Source organism: Chelon labrosus, assembly GCF_963514085.1.
Source record: "Chelon labrosus genome assembly, contig: SCAFFOLD_147, whole genome shotgun sequence".
NCBI lineage: Eukaryota > Metazoa > Chordata > Actinopteri > Mugiliformes > Mugilidae > Chelon > Chelon labrosus.
Window position 1 is genome coordinate 16,774 of NW_028181701.1, and position 22,162 is coordinate 38,935.

Sequence of the window (22,162 nt, forward strand, 5' to 3'; positions counted from 1 at the left end):
TCGGTGTGCCCCGAAGGCTAGCGTTATACGCTAAATAGCGGTTCGCAAGAAAACTGGTAAAATATGACTAACAAAACAAATGCATGAAAACAAATACCAGAGAACGGTCGAACTCGGTACACATGTGTTATTAACCCCAGGTTCATTTTGCGCCGGAGTTCCCCTTTAAGTAAACATATATCTTACCTTTCCTGTAAATAAGAAAATTTCCCTCATGTCCAGATGATAAACTCGTGGATCTGTCACCCATCCTGCTTTGAAATACATGAAGGCTTCCGTGCTCTTGTATGCCTTGAGGGACTCGCCGGAGTATGGGGAGGGGTTGTGGATCAGATAAATGTAAATGTCGCCAAAAGATATGTTTGGCAAGTTAACGGCAGATTTCAGCGGTGTCAGTAGTTGATTCGGAAGTACATACGGGTCAAAACCTAAAATATCATTTTTTTTTTTAATATCGTTGCTTTTCTGTGTCAGAGAGATGCGACATCATCTGAGTAACGTTAGCAGAGCCCGTTTCTTGAACGTTAACGCTAGCCATTTCTCCCGCCGCTGAGTGGCGCTATGGTCCTAAAGATGGCGGCCACAACAAAAAGGTCACGTGATTGACCCGCATCAATAGAAAACATTCAGCTCAGATGTACACACAGAGCAAGCAGAGTGACAGTCACCTCAAAAAATGTCTTGCTTTACCTCTCTGTTACTGCCTGTCTGTCTTTTACCCTCTCTCTGTCTCTTTCTTTGTTATTTACTTAAATAAACTGAAATGAACTGCCAAGGACTACAAAAATGGCTGCAGCTGTGGCCCTGGTCTGAGGCTGCCATGGTGACTCTGCTGGTTGCCATGACTACTCACAGACACAGGAGAGGAGAAGGAAGAAATTTTGATTTTTTGCCCTCTGACAGTCCTCGCATTTGGGCTCACTGAGGCAAAACCAAAGCTCACATCAGAAAAAAAAACAGACAGTGATTGGCAGGAGAAGTTCCCGAACACACTGATGTAATTTTGGTGTCTCTGGAGTAAATATTGTGGAAACTGTGGCGAGTATAAGAAGAGGGTGGATTCAGCTTTCCTCGAAAATCAGCTTCATATTTTGAATGGGAGTTTATTGGCAGTTGGAGCGGGACACTCCTCACTCTGGGGCACGCCATTCAAATTCAGAAAATGTCTCGTCTTAGGCGAGCACATTGTATGAATCAGGACAAGTTCCTCTACAAAAGTGGAAAAAATCTAATGTCTACGATGTAAGATGTGCCCAGGAGCAGCGTGGAAAGAGGAAAATTTCAGTGAATTTCAGACAGCCTCTACCACTCTAGCCTCTGAGGTCCCCCACTCTAGGCCGAACATTCCACGCAATACACACCCATTATAAACTCAGAAATTTCACATGATTGATCACGATGATTGACGAGTGATTGATCGAAAAGTATAAAAGATATCAAAAATCTGAATAGAACTTTTATAGAGGACAAATTTACCTACATTTTAAAGTTTAAATGAAGTCTCTAGGTGAAATTTTGCGGGAGGAGTTAGCTTTTGAAAATGCCCCTCAAAAGTGTCAGTTTTCTCGTTTTTTCGCAGTTTCCCATTCATTTCAATGGGACGATTTTCGCAGTTTTTCGCGAATAAATTCGCGAAACATTCTTGGATTCCTTATAAAAGTAATAGCACACCGATCCCGATAAAGGCGCACGTTTTGATGTAATTTTTGTCAGAGTCGCCCCAAAATTGCGGGGCGAGTTTGAAATCGAAAAAAGGTACGGAAGATGAATAATATAGAAGAAACACGCAGAAGAACAATAGTGTCTCGTGGCTTCGCCACGAGACACGACTCCCCATATAGCTTAGAGCTATATGGGGAGTCGTGTCTCGTGCGTAGCCTCGAGTCACTAATAATAATAATAAGAAAAACGTAGTGAAGAACAATAGTTTGCAGTGCTTCGCACTGCAAACTATTGACTCCCATAGCTTTGCTATGAGGGTCAATAGTTTGCATTGCGTAGCACTGCATCACTAATAACTAGACAATTCCCCTGCGGGAAATCGCGAGAGTGATGCAGTGGCCGCAGCAGTCTGCGATACCATGCTATATTGCTGTGATAGTACGATGCTATGATGATGCTACTATGCCAAGATGCTACAATGCTATGATGCTAAGATACTAAGATGCTATGATACTAAGATGCTACAAAGCTAAGATACTATGTTGCTACGATGCTAAGATGCTACAATGCAATTATACTAAGATGCTATGATGCTTTAATGATCACCTGTTCATATAGTCATAATATAATCCTGGTGAAAATATTTGCGACTAACGTTGCAAATAATTTCATGTTTGACTACAAAAAGTAATGGTCAGGTCAAGACAGGTATGAAAGTATTCGCGACTTACGTCGCGAATGTCTTTACTAAGTAGCATGTCTTTACTACCATGAGCAGCAGCTATAACAAAAAGCACAACTCAAATAGTCATTTAAGGCCTGGTTCCTTCTGACTGGATGGGTGTGAGTTTGATGTCATGCAGGGTACAACAAACCAAACAGGATGAGGAGGATGCAGTAGGCCTGGCTGAGAGAGAGAGACACTGAGAAGGGTCGTCCTTTATGCTTCGCCTTCTACAAACTGAAGGGCAGGTACAGGCAGCAGAGCCCTCCCAGCTCCACCTGAAAGCCAGCATCAAATAAGGAAGAGAGTGGGAGGGATCTCACTAGGATCCCCAGACAAAGAACGAGCAAATCGTAACAATTGATCGTTAATCATAATAATTTTAACAATAAAACTCATTACTCCTACCTGAGCAATAGTTGAACAGTTTACGGCACAGTCTTACAGTTAGAAAAACAATAATATTAAACTTAACACATCCAGGCTGTAACAAGGAATCAGCGATGAAGTGAAGACCTTCAAATTGTCCTGCGAGTCCAGCTCTTTGTCTCATGTTGGACGTCACTGCAGTCTGTCTGGATCAGCTGGAGGAAAACTATAGGCAGACAAATAGACATGTCAAATAATGTTATGTAACATACTTAATATAACTCTTATGAGTGTTCAACAGCTCATTATTTATTTAATTAAAAACATATTATATTAAATTACTCCAATTATATATATACTGTCATTAATGTTGTTGCAAGCCATAAATGTTTCCTACTTTATGTGGTGGAATAATATATTTTTCAGTTTGACACAGTTTAATTTAAAAATATCTTCCCTTTAAATTGTAAAACTTCAACATTATTACTGTGATAAGCCCCCGGCTTGCAACGCAGCGAATTAGCCGGCGGCTAACCCCACTAGCCTCCGCGTTAGCTCACGGCTAACTGCCGCGGCTAATTCGTGTTTAACTCCCGCGGGTCCGCGGTTAAATCCCGGTTAGCTAGCGGTTAGCTAGCGGTTAGCTCGAGGCTAACTCCGCGGTTGAGTCCGCGGCGTTAAGGTAGCGGCTAGCTAGCTCCGTTAGCTCCGCTAGCTTGCTAACATACATGCGCTATGCTGGAAGGCTAGTCGTCGGCTAAATCACTGGGCGGCTAGTCGTTAGCGTCTGTTAGCAGTTTAGCTATTCACTGACCTAATAAGATGAAGGAAACGGGTCAGGGATGTTGTGTCAGGAGTTTCAGCAAAGCAGCCAGATATAATTTGTGTTTAAAATAAAGGAAAAGGTCAAACATGACTGAGAAATTGTCAGTCAGTCAATGAGAAGAGCTATAGCTAAGAGGCCCAGCAGCTGTGTGAAAGCACCAAGGGAGACAGGGGTGGTTTGGGGGGTTTTAATGTTTTGGCAGATCATGTTTTCCACTGAGAGCTCTTTTCCCGCCTCTCGTCCCCTCCTGCTGCGTGTGTAAGCTGGTTGGGGTCTGGTTGTCATGGCTACCAGGGTCAACTGACGCTGAAGTCTCCTTCTCTCTCTCACCTCTGCCTGAGTCAGAGGGAAAGTGCAAACTAGGATTTGCCCTCCGAACAAATGCTCATAAATCAAAAACTACAAGTCCTATCGGGAAAACGAACACATCGTGAGCGTCAGCCGAGGGTTTTCTACAATTTAGTGTTGTTCCCACGCGCCTACTGCGAAAATTGTGGCCGTAGTCGTTTTAGAAAAAAAGTATGCGACGTGAAAAATCGTCGAAAAATCGCTCTCGCTTTCCACATACACACACATGGGGAAAAATTCGAAAACTGGTCGGCGCACTCCTCGCTCGGAGGAGCCTGCAGCCCAAACCGTACGTCTCACACAAATAAAACCCACACCATCTGAAAGCCAACAAAAATCCCTACGTTTTTACGTATTTTTTATCTCTGTACCTCAAAATCTGTGGCCACCACGTGAGATTGAACCTTTTTTTTTCAGAATATCACCGAAACTCTGAAGTTAGAGTGTCGGTCAGAGTGGGCCCATAGAGCCCCATTATAAACGCTGATTTTTAATTTTTTTCCCCAAATTTCACCAAAACGTAAACTGCGACCCTGACCAAACCGTAAAAGGTATCGAAACGCCGTTTTCAGGAAGAGAAAGCTACACTTCCCGTGCCTCGTACAAACTTCCAAGCAAGTTTCTACTACAAAGCATGGCCGAGTAATCACTCGACAAAGCCAAGCTGTAAATTTTGGAATGTTGCCGCTTTTTTCGGGCTTCTCCATTCATTTCAATGGGAAATTTATCGCGTTTTTTTCGCGACTACGTCGAGAAAAAATCTTGTTTGAAAGAACTGTATAGAAGCACACCGAGTCCGATCGAGACGCACGTTTTGATGTATTTTGTGTCTGTGTGCGACGAACGGTATTTGAGTTGAAAAGTTTCGAAAAATCGGGTGTGGAAAAAGTTTAATAATAAGAAGAAAAAACGTAGTGAAGAACAATAGTTTGCAGTGCACTGCAAACTATTGACTCCCATAGCTTTGCTATGAGGGTCAATAGTTTGCATTGCGTAGCACTGCATCACTAACTAGACAATTCCCCTGCGGGAAATCGCGAGAGTGATGCAGTGGCCGCAGCAGTCTGCGATACCATGCTATATTGCTGTGATAGTACAATGCTACGATGCTACGATGATGCTGCTATGCCAAGATGCTACAATGCTGAATGAATGAATGAATTTATTGATCATTGAGAGATACTCACGAGCACGAACGGGGGGACGAGCTTGAGAGCAGGGTCGGTGGGAAGGCTCCTCTCCGGCCGGGGGGGACGTCTGATGAAACATTAAGACCAAACACATACAGAACTCAGCAGTTAAGGAGAAAACAATAGATTTCTAGAGCCATTTTCACGCAGACAGATGTCATTGTGGCACAGAAGCTTATCTACTGTGTAAATACCTCCAGGGGGGAAGGGGTGGACCTCAGCTCCTCCAGGTCGAGCCTCCTCCAGCGCTGCTTCACCGCCATGGAACGTCTGGACTTCCTAGGCATCCTGCTGACAAAAAATAGACAGAAAAAAAAAACAAGACAAAATACTTTTCAAAGCTTAACAGGCTATCAAACCTATCAAACTAACCTAAACCCTAACCTTTACCTAAACTCTAACTACCTAATGTAAAATAATCTAATCTAAGACAAATTAATGTAATATGTTATACTTAAATTAAATCTGTGTAGATGAAGGTGTGGTGAATGTATGTGTGTGGGTGAGGTGGCGATACTGCTCTGCGATGGTTGAGGGCGATGAATCAACGATGATCACTCTCAGCTGTCGAAGCACAGGAACCCTTTAATCCTATCAAAGACAATGCAAAAAAATTGAAATGTCTTTCAAATGTTATAAGTAAATGTAAGCAACAAGCTAATAACAAAGCAGACACATGTTAAACATCTGTAGTTGTCATAAAGTGTGTGTTTTCCTTATACTAAGATGCTATGATGCTAAGATACTACAATGCTAAGATGCTTTAATGATGCTACAATGCTATGATGCTAAGATGCTATAATGATGCTACCATGCTATGATGCTTTAATGATCACCTGTTCATATAGTCATAATATAATCCATGTTTGACTACAAAAAGTAATGGTCAGGTCAAGACAGGTATGAAAGTATTCGCGACTTACATCGCGAATGTCTTTACTAAGTAGCATGTCTTTACTACCATGAGCAGCAGCTATAACAAAAAGCACAACTCAAATAGTCATTTAAGGCCTGGTTCCTTCTGACTGGATGGGTGTGAGTTTGATGTCATGCAGGGTACAACAAACCAAACAGGATGAGGAGGATGCAGTAGGCCTGGCTGAGAGAGAGAGACACTGAGAAGGGTCGTCCTTTACGCCCTTCTACAAACTGAAGGGCAGGTACAGGCAGCAGAGCCCTCCCAGCTCCACCTGAAAGCCAGCATCACATAAGGAAGAGAGTGGGAGGGATCTCACTAGGATCCCCAGACAAAGAACGAGCAAATCGTAACAATTGATCGTTAATCATAATAATTTTAACAATAAAACTCATTACTCCTACCTGAGCAATAGTTTAACAGTTTACGGCACAGTCTTACAGTTAGATAAACAATAATATTAAACTTAACACATCCAGGCTGTAACAAGGAATCAGCGATGAAGTGAAGACCTTCAAATTGTCCTGCGAGTCCAGCTCTTTGTCTCATGTTGGACGTCACTGCAGTCTGTCTGGATCAGCTGGAGGAAAACTATAGGCAGACAAATAGACATGTCAAATAATGTTATGTAACATACTTAATATAACTCTTATGAGTGTTCAACAGCTCATTATTTATTTAATTAAAAACATCATATTATATTAAATTACTCCAATTATATATATATACTGTCATTAATGTTGTTGCAAGCCATAAATGTTTCCTACTTTATGTGGTGGAATAATATATTTTTCAGTTTGACACAGTTTAATTTAAAAATATCTTCCCTTTAAATTGTAAAACTTCAACATTATTACTGTGATAAGCACCCGCTAGCAAGGCGGCGAATTAGCCGGCGGCTAACCCCACTAGCCTCCGCGTTAGCTCACGGCGAACTGCCGCGGCTAATTCGTGTTTAACTCCCGCGGGTCCGCGGTTAAATCCCGGTTAGCTAGCGGTTAGTTAGCGGTTAGCTCGAGGCTAACTCCGCGGTTGAGTCCGCGGCGTTAAGCTAGCGGCTAGCTAGCTCCGTTAGCTCCGCTAGCTTGCTAACATACATGAGCTATGCTGGAAGGCCAGTCGTCGGCTAAATCACTGGGCGGCTAGTCGTTAGCGTCTGTTAGCAGTTTAGCTATTCACTGACCTAATAAGATGAAGGAAACGGGTCAGGGATGTTGTGTCAGGAGTTTCAGCAAAGCAGCCAGATATAATTTGTGTTTAAAATAAAGAAAAAGGTCATAATGTCAGGTTCTGGCCCCCTACAGTACTGCAGTAATGGTTTGGGGGGTTTTAATGTTTTGGCAGATCATGTTTTCCACTGAGAGCTCTTTTCCCGCCTCTCGTCCCCAGCAGCTGCGTGTGTGAACGTGTGTAAGCTGGTGGGGGTCTGGTTGTCATGGCTACCAGGGTCAACTGCTCCTGTTAGAATGTCAGTTGGAAGACGGGGAGAGAGAGAGAAAATGCTGAAAAATCGCCTCGAACAGGAAGGACTTGTGGCCAAACCGTATTTCCAATCATTGAACCGACTTAACTTTGGGCATCTTGAGGCTTTCCTGAACGTCTAGATGTGTAATTTGTAGGTAAAATGAAGAAATGTGACCTATTCAAAGCGATTCAAAGAAAGGTTACGTCTGCTTTCCTCCAGAAATTTCCCTGCCTTTTTAACATGGCAGTCTATGGAGCTGTGGGTGGGTGTTGCTGGCGCATCTTTGTGTCTGACGCCAAAACTATAAGACTTACAGCTTTAGCAGACGAATTTGAGTGAGAAGACAAATTTTCCAAGTTTCTATGTATAAATTATGTCTGTCGTGTGAAATTTGTGGCCACGGGAGCAGTTTCTGTGAAGTTTTTTGACTAATTTTCTTCTCTCCTCCTCACTCTAGCTGATGATGTCATCCACTCTAGCACAAACATTCCGCGCAATACACACCCATTATAAACCCTGAAATTTGAGTAAAAACCTACACAACTCTGAGGCTTCATAGTTTAAAAACGGTAAAAGTTGTCGCTAAGTGAAGTGAATCTCTGAAGAGAAGGCAAGAGTACCTACGTTTTAAAGTTTAAATGAAGTCTCTCGGTTAAAGTATGCCAGAGCAGTTCATTGTTGAAAATGTCTGTTGAATTTTTTTTTTTTTCGGGCTTCTCCATTCATTTCAATAGGGAAATTTGTCGCAGTTTTTTCGCGACTACGTCGCGAAAAAATCTTGTTTGAAAGAACTGTATAGAAGCACACCGAGTCCGATCGAGACGCACGTTTTGATGTATTTTGTGTCTGTGTGCGGCGAACGGTATTTGAGTTGAAAGGTTTCGAAAATGCGTAGGAAAAAGTTTAATAATAATAATAATAATAATAATAAGAAGAAAAACGTAGTGAAGAACAATAGTTTGCAGTGCTTCGCACTGCAAACTATTGACCCCCATAGCTTTGCTATGAGGGGGGTCAATAGTTTGCATTGCGTAGCACTGCATCACTAATAATAAGAAGAAAAACGTAGTGAAGAACAATAGTTTGCAGTGCTTCGCACTGCAAACTATTGACTCCCATAGCTTTGCTATGAGGGTCAATAGTTTGCATTGCGTAGCACTGCATCACTAATAAGAAGAAAAAACGTAGTGAAGAACAATAGTTTGCAGTGCTTCGCACTGCAAACTATTGGCCCCCATAGCTTTGCTATGAGGGGGTCAATAGTTTGCATTGCGTAGCACTGCATCACTAACTAGACAATTCCCCTGCGGGAAATCGCGAGAGTGATGCAGTGGCCGCAGCAGTCTGCGATATCATGCTATATTGCTGTGATAGTACGATGCTACGATGATGCTACTATGCCAAGATGCTACTACAATGCTATGATGCTAAGATACTAAGATGCTACAAAGCTAAGATACTATGTTGCTACGATGCTAAGATGTTACAATGCAATTATACTAAGATGCTATGATGCTTTAATGATCACCTGTTCATATAGTCATAATATAATCCTGGTGAAAATATTTGCGACTTACGTTGCAAATAATTTCATGTTTGACTACAAAAAGTAATGGTCAGGTCAAGACAGGTATGAAAGTATTCGCGACTTACGTCGCGAATGTCTTTACTAAGTAGCATGTCTTTACTACCATGAGCAGCAGCTATAACAAAAAGCACAACTCAAATAGTCATTTAAGGCCTGGTTCCTTCTGACTGGATGGGTGTGAGTTTGATGTCATGCAGGGTACAACAAACCAAACAGGATGAGGAGGATGCAGTAGGCCTGGCTGAGAGAGAGAGACACTGAGAAGGGTCGTCCTTTATGCTTCGCCTTCTACAAACTGAAGGGCAGGTACAGGCAGCAGAGCCCTCCCAGCTCCACCTGAAAGCCAGCATCAAATAAGGAAGAGAGTGGGAGGGATCTCACTAGGATCCCCAGACAAAGAACGAGCAAATCGTAACAATTGATCGTTAATCATAATAATTTTAACAATAAAACTCATTACTCCTACCTGAGCAATAGTTTAACAGTTTACGGCACAGTCTTACAGTTAGATAAACAATAATATTAAACTTAACACATCCAGGCTGTAACAAGGAATCAGCGATGAAGTGAAGACCTTCAAATTGTCCTGCGAGTCCAGCTCTTTGTCTCATGTTGGACGTCACTGCAGTCTGTCTGGATCAGCTGGAGGAAAACTATAGGCAGACAAATAGACATGTCAAATAATGTTATGCAACATACTGAATATAACTCTTATGAGTGTTCAACAGCTCATTATTTATTTAATTAAAAACATCATATTATATTAAATTACTCCAATTATATATATATACTGTCATTAATGTTGTTGCAAGCCATAAATGTTTCCTACTTTATGTGGTGGAATAATATATTTTTCAGTTTGACACAGTTTAATTTAAAAATATCTTCCCTTTAAATTGTAAAACTTCAACATTATTACTGTGATAAGCACCCGCTAGCAAGGCGGCGAATTAGCCGGCGGCTAACCCCACTAGCCTCCGCGTTAGCTCACGGCTAACTGCCGCGGCTAATTCGTGTTTAACTCCCGCGGGTCCGCGGTTAAATCCCGGTTAGCTAGCGGTTAAATCCCGGTTAGCTCGCGGTTAGCTCGAGGCTAGCTCGCGGTTAGCTCGAGGCTAACTCCGCGGTTGAGTCCGCGGCGGTTAGCTAGCGGCTAGCTAGCTCCGTTAGCTCCGCTAGCTTGCTAACATACATGAGCTATGCTGGAAGGCTAGTCGTCGGCTAAATCACTGGGCGGCTAGTAGTTAGCGTCTGTTAGCAGTTGAGCTATTCACTGACCTAATAAGATGAAGGAAACGGGTCAGGGATGTTGTGTCAGGAGTTTCAGCAAAGCAGCCAGATATAATTTGTGTTTAAAATAAAGGAAAAGGTCATAATGTCAGGTTCTGGCCCCCTACAGTACTGCAGTAATGGTTTGGGGGGTTTTAATGTTTTGGCAGATACTGTTTTCCACTGAGAGCTCTTTTCCCGCCTCTGGTCCCCTTCTGCTGCGTGTGTAAGCTGGTTGGGGTCTGGTTGTCATGGCTACCAGGGTCAACTGCTGCTGAAGTCTCCCTCTCACCTCTGCCTGAGTCAGAGGGAAAGTGCAAACTAGGATTTGCCCTCCGAACAAATGCTTGTATCTCAAAAACTACAAGTGCTATCGAGAAAACAAACACATCGTGAGTGTCAGCCAAGGGTTTTCTACAATTTAGTGTTGTCGCCACGCGCGTACTGCCAAAATTGTGGCCGTAGTCGGTTTGGAAAGAAAGTATGCGACACAAAAATCGTCGAGAAATCCCTCTCGATTTCCACATACACACACATGGGGAAAAATTCGAAAAGCTGGCGCCGCACTCCTCGCTCAGAGGAGCCTCCAGTCCAAACCGTACGTCCCACACAAATCAAACCAACACCATCTTAAAGCCAACAAAAATCCCTACGTTTTTATGTATTTTTTATCTCTGTACCTCAAAAACTGTGGCCACCACATGAGATTGAACCTTTTTTTTTCAGAATATCACCGAAACTCTGAAGTTAGAGTGAGGCTCAGAGGGAGGGATTTTTAATTTTTTTCCCCAAATTTCACCAAACGTAAACTGCGACCCTGACTAAACCGTAAAAGGTATCGAAACGCCGTTTTCAGGAAGAGAAAGCTACACTTCCCGTGCCTCGTACAAACTTCCAAGCAAGTTTCTACTACAAAGCATGGCCGAGTAATCGCTCAACAAAGCCAAGCTGTAAATTTTGGAATGTTGCCGCTTTTTTCGGGCTTCTCCATTCATTTCAATGGGAAATTTATCGCGTTTTTTTCGCGACTACGTCGCATAGAAGCATACCGAGTCCGATCGAGACGCACGTTTTGATGTATTTTGTGTCTGTGTGCGACGAACGGTATTTGAGTTGAAAAGTTTCTAAAAATCGGGTGTGGAAAAAGTTTAATAATAAGAAGAAAAAACGTAGCTTTGCTATGAGGGTCAATAGTTTGCATTGCGTAGCACTGCATCACTAATAAGAAGAAAAACGTAGTGAAGAACAAACTATTGACCCCCATAGCTTTGCTATGAGGGGGTCAATAGTTTGCATTGCGTAGCACTGCATCACTAATAATAAACAGAGTCATAAGACCATTTTTGAATGAATATGGTTAAAAACTATAATTCACAAAACAGTACATTGAAATAAAATCTGATAGAAAGTCAAGTTTTTCTTCTTCCAACCATCTACAATTACAATCAATAAATACAATTTTTTACAACCTGGACCTTATTTCTGGCATAAAATACGATAATTTGCTCACCAATATAACTTTTGTATAATTTGTATTCCTTCGGGAGATAATTAGATCAGCGTATATCCATGTAGTGGGAGTGACTGGGGCAACAAAACGCAGCCTCTAAATAACGCATTATCTGCCCTGAAACTCGTTCATTTCACCAATATTTTGTTATCATATGCTAGTGCTATTCCCCGTTGAGTCCGGAGTTAGCTGTTATCATCATCCGGTGTCTGTAGATTGACCTACAGACCCTGCACAATGTCTTCTGACCTGGATGATGTCGTCTCTGAGCACTGCTCATCTAGGTCAGAAGACATAATCTGGGGTCTGTAGGTCAATCTACAGACCCCGAATGATGTTAACAGCTAACTCCGGACTCAGCATACGATAACAAAGTATTGATGAAATGAAGGAGTTTCGCGGCAGAGAGGCTGCGTTTCGCTGCCCCAGTCACTCCCACTACATGGATGTACACTGATCTAATTATCTCCCGAAGAAATACAAATTGCACAAAAGTTATATGGGTGAGTAAATTATACTATTTTATGCCAGAAATAAGGTCCAGGTTGTAAAAAAACAGTAGTTCCCCTTTAAGTCACGTTTATTTATATATAGCAACTTCACTGTGGACATCTACACTCATTATCTCACTGGGCTTTGAATGTAAACCACCACTAGAGGGCGACATAACTCCATTAGACTTCGTCTTGAATCCACCTGCAGCTCAGACAAGAGTTACTGATGTATTATCTCTGCTTTCCTTCATATTTCATTTTTATTTCACCTCTCTCACTCACATTGCTCTGCTCATTTTCTGTTACCTATTTCAAATAATATATACCACCACTGTTCTACAGTCCCTGACAAAAGTCTTGTCACTTATCCATTTTGTAGAAACAACAGTTTATAACCTGACTTTTAATTAATCCATTGGTTTTAGAAATGGCTCATATGAAAGCTAAAACCCTCCCAAATTATGTTTGATATACTAAAATAAATTTGCTTCACTGAAGAAAGATTGATCATTTAATGAACACAGAAAGGTCAGATTTTGGCAAGACAAAAGTCTTGTCGCTTGGGTACAAGTTGACCCTAAGTGCCCCTCAAATATATGTATTATCAATTTGTTTTACAAGCAATGGCTAATTACAATCCCAACAGCTTTTGAAATAATGTTTTGGTGCCAAACAAAACTGCTGAAAAGCATTCTAACGTTCACAGCTTGGTAAAGCCCACTGAGTCAGTTTTTGCAAAGACAAAAGTCTTGTCGATTGTCATATGATGCACCCAATCCTAGATTACAGCCTCAAAGAATAAGAAAAAGATTTGAAGAGACTGGAGATGTTTTTGACAAGCCCAGGTCCGGCAGACCCCGCAAGACAACTGCTCGGGAGGACCGTTTGTTGGCTCGAAAATCCAAGGCCAGCCCCTTTTCCACTGCAGCAGAGCTCCACCAGGCCTTGTCACCTCAAGTCCCCTTGTCAACCAGAACAGTTTGTAGAATTCTGTCTCGAAATGGCCCAGAAACCAGCACTAAACAAAAGGCAATTAAAAAAACGTGTGGCATTTGCCAAGGCCCACAGCCTGCTAAAAGGATGGACGCTGGAAAAGTGGCAGAAGGTGGATTTCTCAGATGAATCTTCGGTTGAATTACATCACAGCCGCCGCAAATATTGCAGGAGACCTACTGGAGCTCGCATGGATCCGAGATTCACCCAGAAAACAGTTAAATTTGGTGGCGGAAAAATCATGGTCTGGGGTTACATCCAGTATGGGGGTGTGCGAGAGATTTGCAGGGTGGAAGGCAATATCAATAGCGTAAAACATCAAGAAGTATTAGCTACCTCTTACATTCCCAACCATAAAAGGGGTCAAATTTTGCAGCAGGATGGTGCTCCATCGCATACTTCCATCTCTAAATCAAAGTTCCTCAAGGCGAAGAAGATCAAGGTGCTCCAGGACTGGCCAGCCCAGTCACCAGACATGAACATCATTGAGCATGTCTGGGGAAGAATGAAAGAGGAAGCATGGAAGACGAAACCAAAGCATCTTGATGAACTCTGGGAGGCATGTAAGACTGCTTTCTTTGCTATTCCTGATGACTTCATCAATAAATTGTATGAATCATTGTCGAACCGCATGGATGCAGTCCTTCAAGCTCATGGAAGTCATACAAGATATTAAATATGGATCTCACAGCACCAGTACTTCATTCACTGATGTTATGCATCATATTTTTGTATTTGAAGTAAATGATTTGTTCAATTTTCACATTACTTTCTGTAGGCGACAAAACTTTTGTCTTGCCAAAATCTGACCTTTCTGTGTTCATTAAATGATCAATCTTTCTTCAGTGAAGCAAATTTATTTTAGCATATCAAACATAATTTGGGAGGGTTTTAGCTTTCATATGAGCCATTTCTAAAACCAATGGATTAATTAAAAGTCAGGTTATAAACTGTTGTTTCTACAAAATGGATAAGTGACAAGACTTTTGTCAGGGACTGTATATGTTTTTACATATTTACATATTTACAGTTCATAATAAATGGACAAATCATGACATTTTAATTAAATGACTGGTTGCTATGAGGAGGTTTCATTCTTCCTTAACAGTGTGACTGAACTCATTCATTCAACCTCCTCTTAGAGGAGACTGCAATAAATCCACTGCAGAGCATGAACACCTCTCTCTGTGTTGTTTTATTTCCACAGGACACAAAAGAAGAAGAGGAAGACTACATCAAGAGAGTGACTGAGATTCAAGCTTTAAGAGCCACAAGGAGAGGAGGAAGATTCATTGTCAGTAGAATGATTTATTATATATTATTACTTGTTTTTTTGCTGAACATGCGTTATTTCTGTAGTAAAATGTGATATTTTGGTGGATCGCAGTATCATCCAGGCCTGTACATTTTAAATAATATTGCTCTGTAGAACATGAAGATTTAAATATTAAATATTTTTATGTAAAATTCTTGTTTCTGTAGGACAAAGAAGAATTTCCCCTGAAACTACTTGTTTCTGGTTTATATACACTGTGGAACAAAGACAGAGGAAGTAAACATTTAGAGTCAGTGTCAGAGTGTTAGAAACATGGCTGTTTAAATGTTTTAAATTTGGTGTAAACAGACATGAATCCTCATTTGTGTGGTATAAATGTATTAAAGTGTTTTTACAGATGAAATAATTCTAAAATGTAAAACTACATGTTTGTTTGATAGTCGAAGCAGAGTGAGTTTGACAAGGAAGTCATTATGAGGAACTGACTGAGGAAGGATCCAAATACATGACACTCAATCCAGAGTGGCAGGAGTAGGAATTTAAGGTACAATTTAATTAAAACTAAATAAATAAATGGTGCAGCAGGGACAGAAAGATAAGTGAGAAACAGGTAAAGACCACAAGTATAGGACAAACAGGGAAACATCACAAACAATGTGACAGAGAACAAAGGCAGGGCTATATATACACATGGGAGTAAAGGGGTTAACGAGACACAGGTGAGACTAATGAGGGGCGGAGCACACAAGGAGAAACCAATCCAACAATCAAAGAGGAAAAAACACAGGAAGTAAAACAAGAAAATAGCAGAGAGTCATCAGGTATTAAAGTGAGGTGATATGATAATAATAGCAAGGGGAGGAGTTTGAGGTTGATGAATGGGTCAGAAAGAGGACTTAAGACTGAGGTAAAAATCTGACTAACATCTCTGTGATGTTTCTTTACCACAGGACACAGAAGAAGAACATGACTATGTCTAAAGAGTGATTGAGATTCAAGCTTCATGAGCCACAAGGAGAGGAGGAAGATGTCAAGGTCATTGTCAGTGGAATGATTTATTCTAATTCCTTGTTTATACCTACTTATTGAGTGAAATGTGATATTTTGGTGGATCGCAGCATCATCCAGGTCTGTACATATGAAATAGTCTTGCAGAAGATGAAGATTTGAATATAAAATATTTTTAAACATTTGATTTTCTTTGTTTCTGTCTGGAGGATAAAGAGGTTTGGCATTTTCTTTCCATTATGGAGGAAACTCATACTCATCTATGTAATACTGATCTGTTTTTGTCTTCTTTTCATGTTTTTTTTTATATAAAAGAAGTTGAGTTAAATACATTTATAGGACAATTACATGTAGATATTGCTGATGAAGAACAAGCAGAAATGTGAAGGTGTATCCTGAATGTATCCTGTCACTTTTGTTAATATATTTAGATGACAGCTGAATTATTTTAACAACATGTTGGCTTTATAAAAACTCATTTATGTCATTTATTTTGTGATCAAGTTGCAAAAACACAAATAAAACAAAAAACATTTGAAATGGACATTTTAATCTCTATGGGTTTCTCTTCAGTCCAGTACTACAGAGCAGCAGTGATGGAGACCAGTGAAGTTATATTTAATAATGATAATAAGATGATGATGGTGATTTATTTGTATATTTCTGGTTTACATACACATACACAAGGTCCTTAATACAGTTCAGCTGTGTCACTACATAACAGGAAGTAAACATGCAGTGAGAGTGAACATTGTATTTCAACATCTTCTTTAGACAGACATGAATCATGATGATGCCGTTTAAATTTAAAATGTGTGGCGTCTCATATTTTGTCTTATTTCACAAGGAAATGTTAAACGTAATGTCTTTTGTTGAACATGAGAATTAAACGAAATAAAGTCCATGATCCCTTGAGCACTGGCTACTCCCGATATGAACGTTACAGGAAAAACTCATTTATACAAACTAATGGTGGTAGTTTTGAAACTTCTCCCATAAATAATAAGTGTGTTGTGTCTTCAGTTGTGAATGCCATCTTTAAGTTTTAGCTGAAACCTTTTCAATTCTCCCTTTACTGTGTGAAAAGAAAACTGAAAAAAGTCACTGATCAATTAACATTTCACTAACAAAGACTACGCCTTAACTGATGCAAAGATGTTTATTGGTCAACAGGATGTGAGAGAAATGGATGGAGGGATGAGAAGTATACAGGGGGATGAGATGAAAAGGGCCAGAGAGGATGGGATGAAAGCATCGGAGGGGATGGGATGAATAAGGTCTAGGGCACAGGTGTCAAACTGATCCGTGAAAGGGCCGCTGTGGCTGCAGGTTTTCATTCCAACCATGCAGCAGCACACCTGACTTGGCCCAATCAATCAACTGAACTGCCTTCACTCAGTCATTTCAGGTGTCCTCTTGCTTGATTGGAACAAGAACTTGCCAGCCACACCCACTGCATGGGTGCTGCATGGTTGGAATGAAAACCTGCAGCCACAGTGGCCCTTTCACGGATCAGTTTTACACCCCTAGACTCTAGGGGATGGGATGAAAAGGGTCAGAGGGAATGGTATGAAAAGGGTCAGGGGGGAAGGGATGATAAGGGTAGAGGGGATGGGATGAAAATAATCGGAGGCGATAGGACGGTCAGAGAGGATGAAATGGAAAGGGTTGAAGGAAAGACATGAAGGTAGTGGAATGTGTAGACGGATGATGGTGGAGGAACCCACAAAGTGAGACTCAGGGTGGAGGCACATCTCAGGAAGCAGGGTTAGGACGCACCTCTATAGGAAAATAAAATGATATGGGGCGTGGTCTAATTCCAAAACTTCAGTTATATTTATTCCATTTGAATATCCACAGACAGTATTTTGATTAAAGTGATCTTCTATGAGTGAGAGTCTTTCTTAAAATGGGTAGGAATGTAGTGATGCTGAAATTCTGTTGGTGGTCTGTGGGGGTAAAGATAATGTTGGTGGGCTCTCCTGAAGTCAGTAACTTTCTTCGTTTCTCCATTGTTTCAGAAACAGGAGAGTCTTCTCTGTAGAGTGCTTCGTTGCTGATGAAGCCAGATACTGTTGTGTCATCAGCAAACGTTATCATGTGGTTAGAGCTGGACTTTGTGGTACAAGCGTGGGCGGGGTGCACATAACTTATTCAGTGAGTTACTCAGGTGAGTACCAGGAGACGGTGTTTGGAACTCACTCTACATGTAGTGTGGTCTTAATAAGTGCAGTCTTCCTCACTGTCCTCCTCAGTGTCGCTCCCACTGTCCTCTGCTTCAGCTTCCTGCATGGTAGATGATGAAGATGCTGCAGATGCACCTCCCTGTCCTTGGTTGATTCTCCGATTAGCTGTCTCCATCCACAGGTCAACAGCTTGCTTTGGGTCAAATGTCTATGTCCTCATGTACTTTTCAGCCAATGGGGCACCTTCACAGTTGGACATGTGGATATAAACTTCATAATCTAATGTTTGCAGCCCAAGCTGATGAAGGTGAAGAGACTAATCTTCAAATGATGCCTATCTTTCCAGTATCAAATGAGTTTTACATATCAAACATATTCATTGATTTCAAAATACTGCAAAAAATAACCAGTCATTGTTTCCTCAAGACGAGAAAACCCTGAGAAGACTTGAAGTCAAAGGAGGAAGTTGGTTATTTTGTTTCTGTGGTGAAGTTACTTCATCATGTGCACCAGAACGGACAGCATTGTCTTTGTCTCTTCTGTTTATTGTGAAAAACTTTTGCGACATGAAACACTCACATGATATGTTCCATGCCAACAGAAAACCAGGAGATGAAATCATTGTCTCCAACGTTTCTTCTCTAAACTGTAAATGTGAAGGACTCTATCCAGATGATTTCTCATCCAGCTGGTTTGTGAACAATCTCCTCTTCCTGAGCCTCAGACGTCTATGGGTGTTGGTGACTGTGTGGCGGATTCTATCTTCATACATCCAGTACGCAATTGGTGATAACTTATATCCTCAGGCACTGAAGGTACAGGTGGCTTTTGTTGTATTTTAAGAAAGTAGATGACAGTGAGTGATATGATAAGGATCTTTTAAAATAAATACATCATTCACACCCTGATGAGCATAAGATGCCCTAAGGTGACTTCCTTGCTCACAGAGCTCGAGCAGGAAGGAAAAAGACTTGTTGTATTTTTGCATCATTTCAGTCATGTGATATCTATCACCGGTAGATCAAAACCAAGTGAAGTTTGGGTGTTTGCGTTTTACATCACGCTAACTAAACAGAAGAAGAGAAGAGAAGAGAACAGAAGAGAAGAGAACAGAACAGAACAGAACAGAAGTTTCTCTTACAACTGCAGAATCATTTTCTAAGAAAAGTATGACTAAAGTATTTACTGATAATTTTTACCAAGAGAGGAAGCACATAATATATTTTCGTTTTTATCTTTGTTTCCAGTCTAGGAGATGAGTGTCATGGCAGCCCTGTGTGTGAACGTGGTGACAGTCAACATGTTACTGAGTGTCTTCTTTCTTTCAGGTGAGCTGTTGTTCAGTCTCTTTTATTTGGAGACATTACTTGAATAATAATTTTGATCCACATGATGTTCATCATTAGTCTGGTTTTACAGGTGTTTGGGCTGATTGTCGTGAAAATTCAGCCCTCTTCATTACTGCACCAAAGAAGATGGAAGCACTGAGTGGATCTTGTTTGAAAATCCCATGTAACTATAGAGAGAAACCAGGAAAAGGGTTTGACAGCAGTAGAGAAACCTTTGGAGTGTGGATTAAAAATGACCCATATTTTGGCGAAAATCCAAATAATGTAGTCTACAACAGTAGTAAGTCAGATAACATCTATCCAATGAATATTACTGGAGACCTGAGTCAGAAAAACTGCACCACTCTGTTTTCTGATGTAAAGACAAGTCATTCAGACAAATACTACTTCAGAATTGAGAACTGGTCGCTCAAAGCAACAGCTCTTTGTGAATATCTTCAAATAAAAGTTCAAGGTAAGACAGGTTTTGTTAATTACAATTTATTTTTTTAACATAATGTGAAATCTGTTTCATCTTCAGTCAACAAACTCTGTAACCCTTCTATATATGCTATCAACAGTACAAATAAGTGGACTGATTAAAAAAAGTAAAAAGCTGAGCTTTACTAACAATAAAATAGATTTTGTCACAACTCAAAATAATGTAATGAAATTTAGTTAATTCAATACTGGTACAACTGTAATTATTAAATAGGTCAATACAATAATGTGTGTTTGATGTGAAACCACAGATTCTCCTTGGAGACCCAGAATTAATATCTCAGTTGATATGAAGGAGAAGGAGTCTGTCACTATAACCTGCTCAGCTTTCACTCCCTGTCCACACTCCCCTCCTCAAATCACCTGGAATCTCCAACAAGACCCTCACAACAAAACAGAGGAAAACACAGATGGGACCTTTACAACTAAAATCCAGGAGACCATTACTCTGTCAGACACACATGATGGATATAACATCATCTGTTCTGTCAGATATCCTGTGAATGAAGGAAAAGACGTCAAGACAGCAGAGACACAAGAGACTCTCAGTGTTTCATGTAAGACAACCAGAGTTTGTTGTTGCACATGAGGATTTGTGCGATATTGTGTGTTTTGATTAATACAGCCAATGTCACATTTTCCTCAGATGCTCCTAAAGACACCTCAGCATCCATCAGTCCATCAGGTTTGGTGTCAGCAGGTAGCTGGGTGAACCTGACCTGCTCCAGCAGAGCCAAGCCTCCCGTCAGACGCTTCACCTGGTTCAAGAACAGCAAAGATGGACCCATGATCGTATCTGAAGGACACTTCTACAGCTTCAATGTGACTGATGGAGGAGTTTATTACTGTGTGGCCTCAAGTCAACTTGGTAACCAGACATCACCATGGATTCATCTAAATGTTGAAGGTAAATGGAGAAATGAACTGAATCTGCTCTCATCTTGTTAATATTGAAAGTAAATACTGAACAGTACTGAATTAACTCACTTTTATTATCTACAATTGGAGCTTCTTTTATGTCTGCACCAGTTGTTTTTAATATATCAGCGTCTTCTTGTTTCTCTCTGTGAGGTACCAATGGATCTCCACTCAGTGAGCCAGTAGTCGGAGGATTAATCGGGATCATCATCCTCATCTGCCTTTGTGTTTGGTGAGTATCAGCCAGTTCATACAACAAAGGTTATCTGTCACGCTTTAGTCTCACCACTAGGTCACACTTTATCCTGATTTCTCATTGGTGATTTAATCCACAGTGCTCTTGTGCTTTGGAGGAGGACAAAGGCGACAAATTCAACTGTCCAGCAGAGTCAGGTGAGAAAACATTAAACTTTACTGTCAGTCAGTCCGTTTTAAAACAGATGTTTCGTTGTGTCAGTTAAAAGTTGAATTGAGACTCCAAACCCAGAAGAAGATTCACTTCCATCTACTGACAACGTTAAATTTTCTTTTCAGAATCAAACAGGTGAAGAGCTGGCTGTTAAAGAGCCAACGAAGAAAGCAGCAGTAGCAGAAGAAAACATCCACTATGGAGAGATCAGCATCTCCAAGCGGAGACATGAACCGTCCTCTGTCTCAGTGCAGGACAGTGGACAGCAGCAGCAGGACACGGTGTACGCACAGATCAACGTCAACAAACCAGCAAAGACATTAACACAGACTGCTGACGACACAGAGGGTATCTATGTTGAAATGAAGAAAATCTGAGGAATGTTTTTGAAGGACAAGATGCCAGGCTAGTCAAAAAAGAAAAACTCTCTTTCCAAGTTCAGGATCAGGATGCAATAAATTGACATCAGCTCCGGAGCATTGGTGAAATAATCTGCATATTGTGTAAAACCTGCAGGCTGCACTTGTCTTGTTTCCAGTTCTGTCAGACAGGATGTTGTTTTGATGATCAAGAAGTCTGTGAATGTGACCATATGTCTCTTATGCGGCAGATTGTTTTAATCTTCGTCCTCTTCCTCAGACAAATATGTTGCAAGAAGAAGCCTTTTCTGAGGGATTGTACGTTTGCAGCACATGACGCATTTTTAATTCTCCAACTTTTCTACAATTAATGTCTTCTCTTCTCTTTTTTTATTTTTATTCCCATCCTTGTTTTAAAACTTTACATATATAAAATTCTCTAAAACGCTTCTTTATTTCTACAGAACAAATCTTTAATGAAGAATAATATAAACTTAAACAATTATCTGTAACATAATTGGGTTATCCTTTTCTTCCGTTTCTTCTGTATGTAAAAATAGTTTTTTCAAAGCAAAATGAAAAGCAAAATGTGTCTTTACTTTTTCTACTAATTCTGTAATTTGTTGACAGTAAGAGACGGCTTACTCTGTAGAATATATTTTGGAGCAGTTTTCACACTGACAGGTTGTGTTACAGCTCTCTCTTGTGTTGCAACTCCAGAACAGGATTTTAAAATAAGTCTACTGTGGAAATATGAAACTCAACCATACGGTTCTGCACTGTGTTGCAAGTCCTTTACATGTGTTTGTGGTGATGCTTTCAC

At 40.7% G+C, this 22,162-nt stretch overlaps 1 protein-coding gene across 1 annotated transcript; it reads left to right on the top strand.

Moving 5' to 3' along the window:
• Positions 1 to 19,273: 19,273 nt before the first annotated feature.
• Positions 19,274 to 21,357, top strand: LOC311509782 (myeloid cell surface antigen CD33-like; the record flags this gene model as incomplete). The annotated part of the gene is made up of 6 exons (XM_084575215.1): positions 19,274 to 19,627; positions 19,905 to 20,210; positions 20,300 to 20,560; positions 20,725 to 20,803; positions 20,907 to 20,964; positions 21,106 to 21,357. Coding segments are annotated over 6 exons (1,310 nt in total), but the record flags the coding sequence as incomplete, so codon positions are not given.
• Between the last annotated feature and the right edge of the window lie 805 nt (positions 21,358 to 22,162).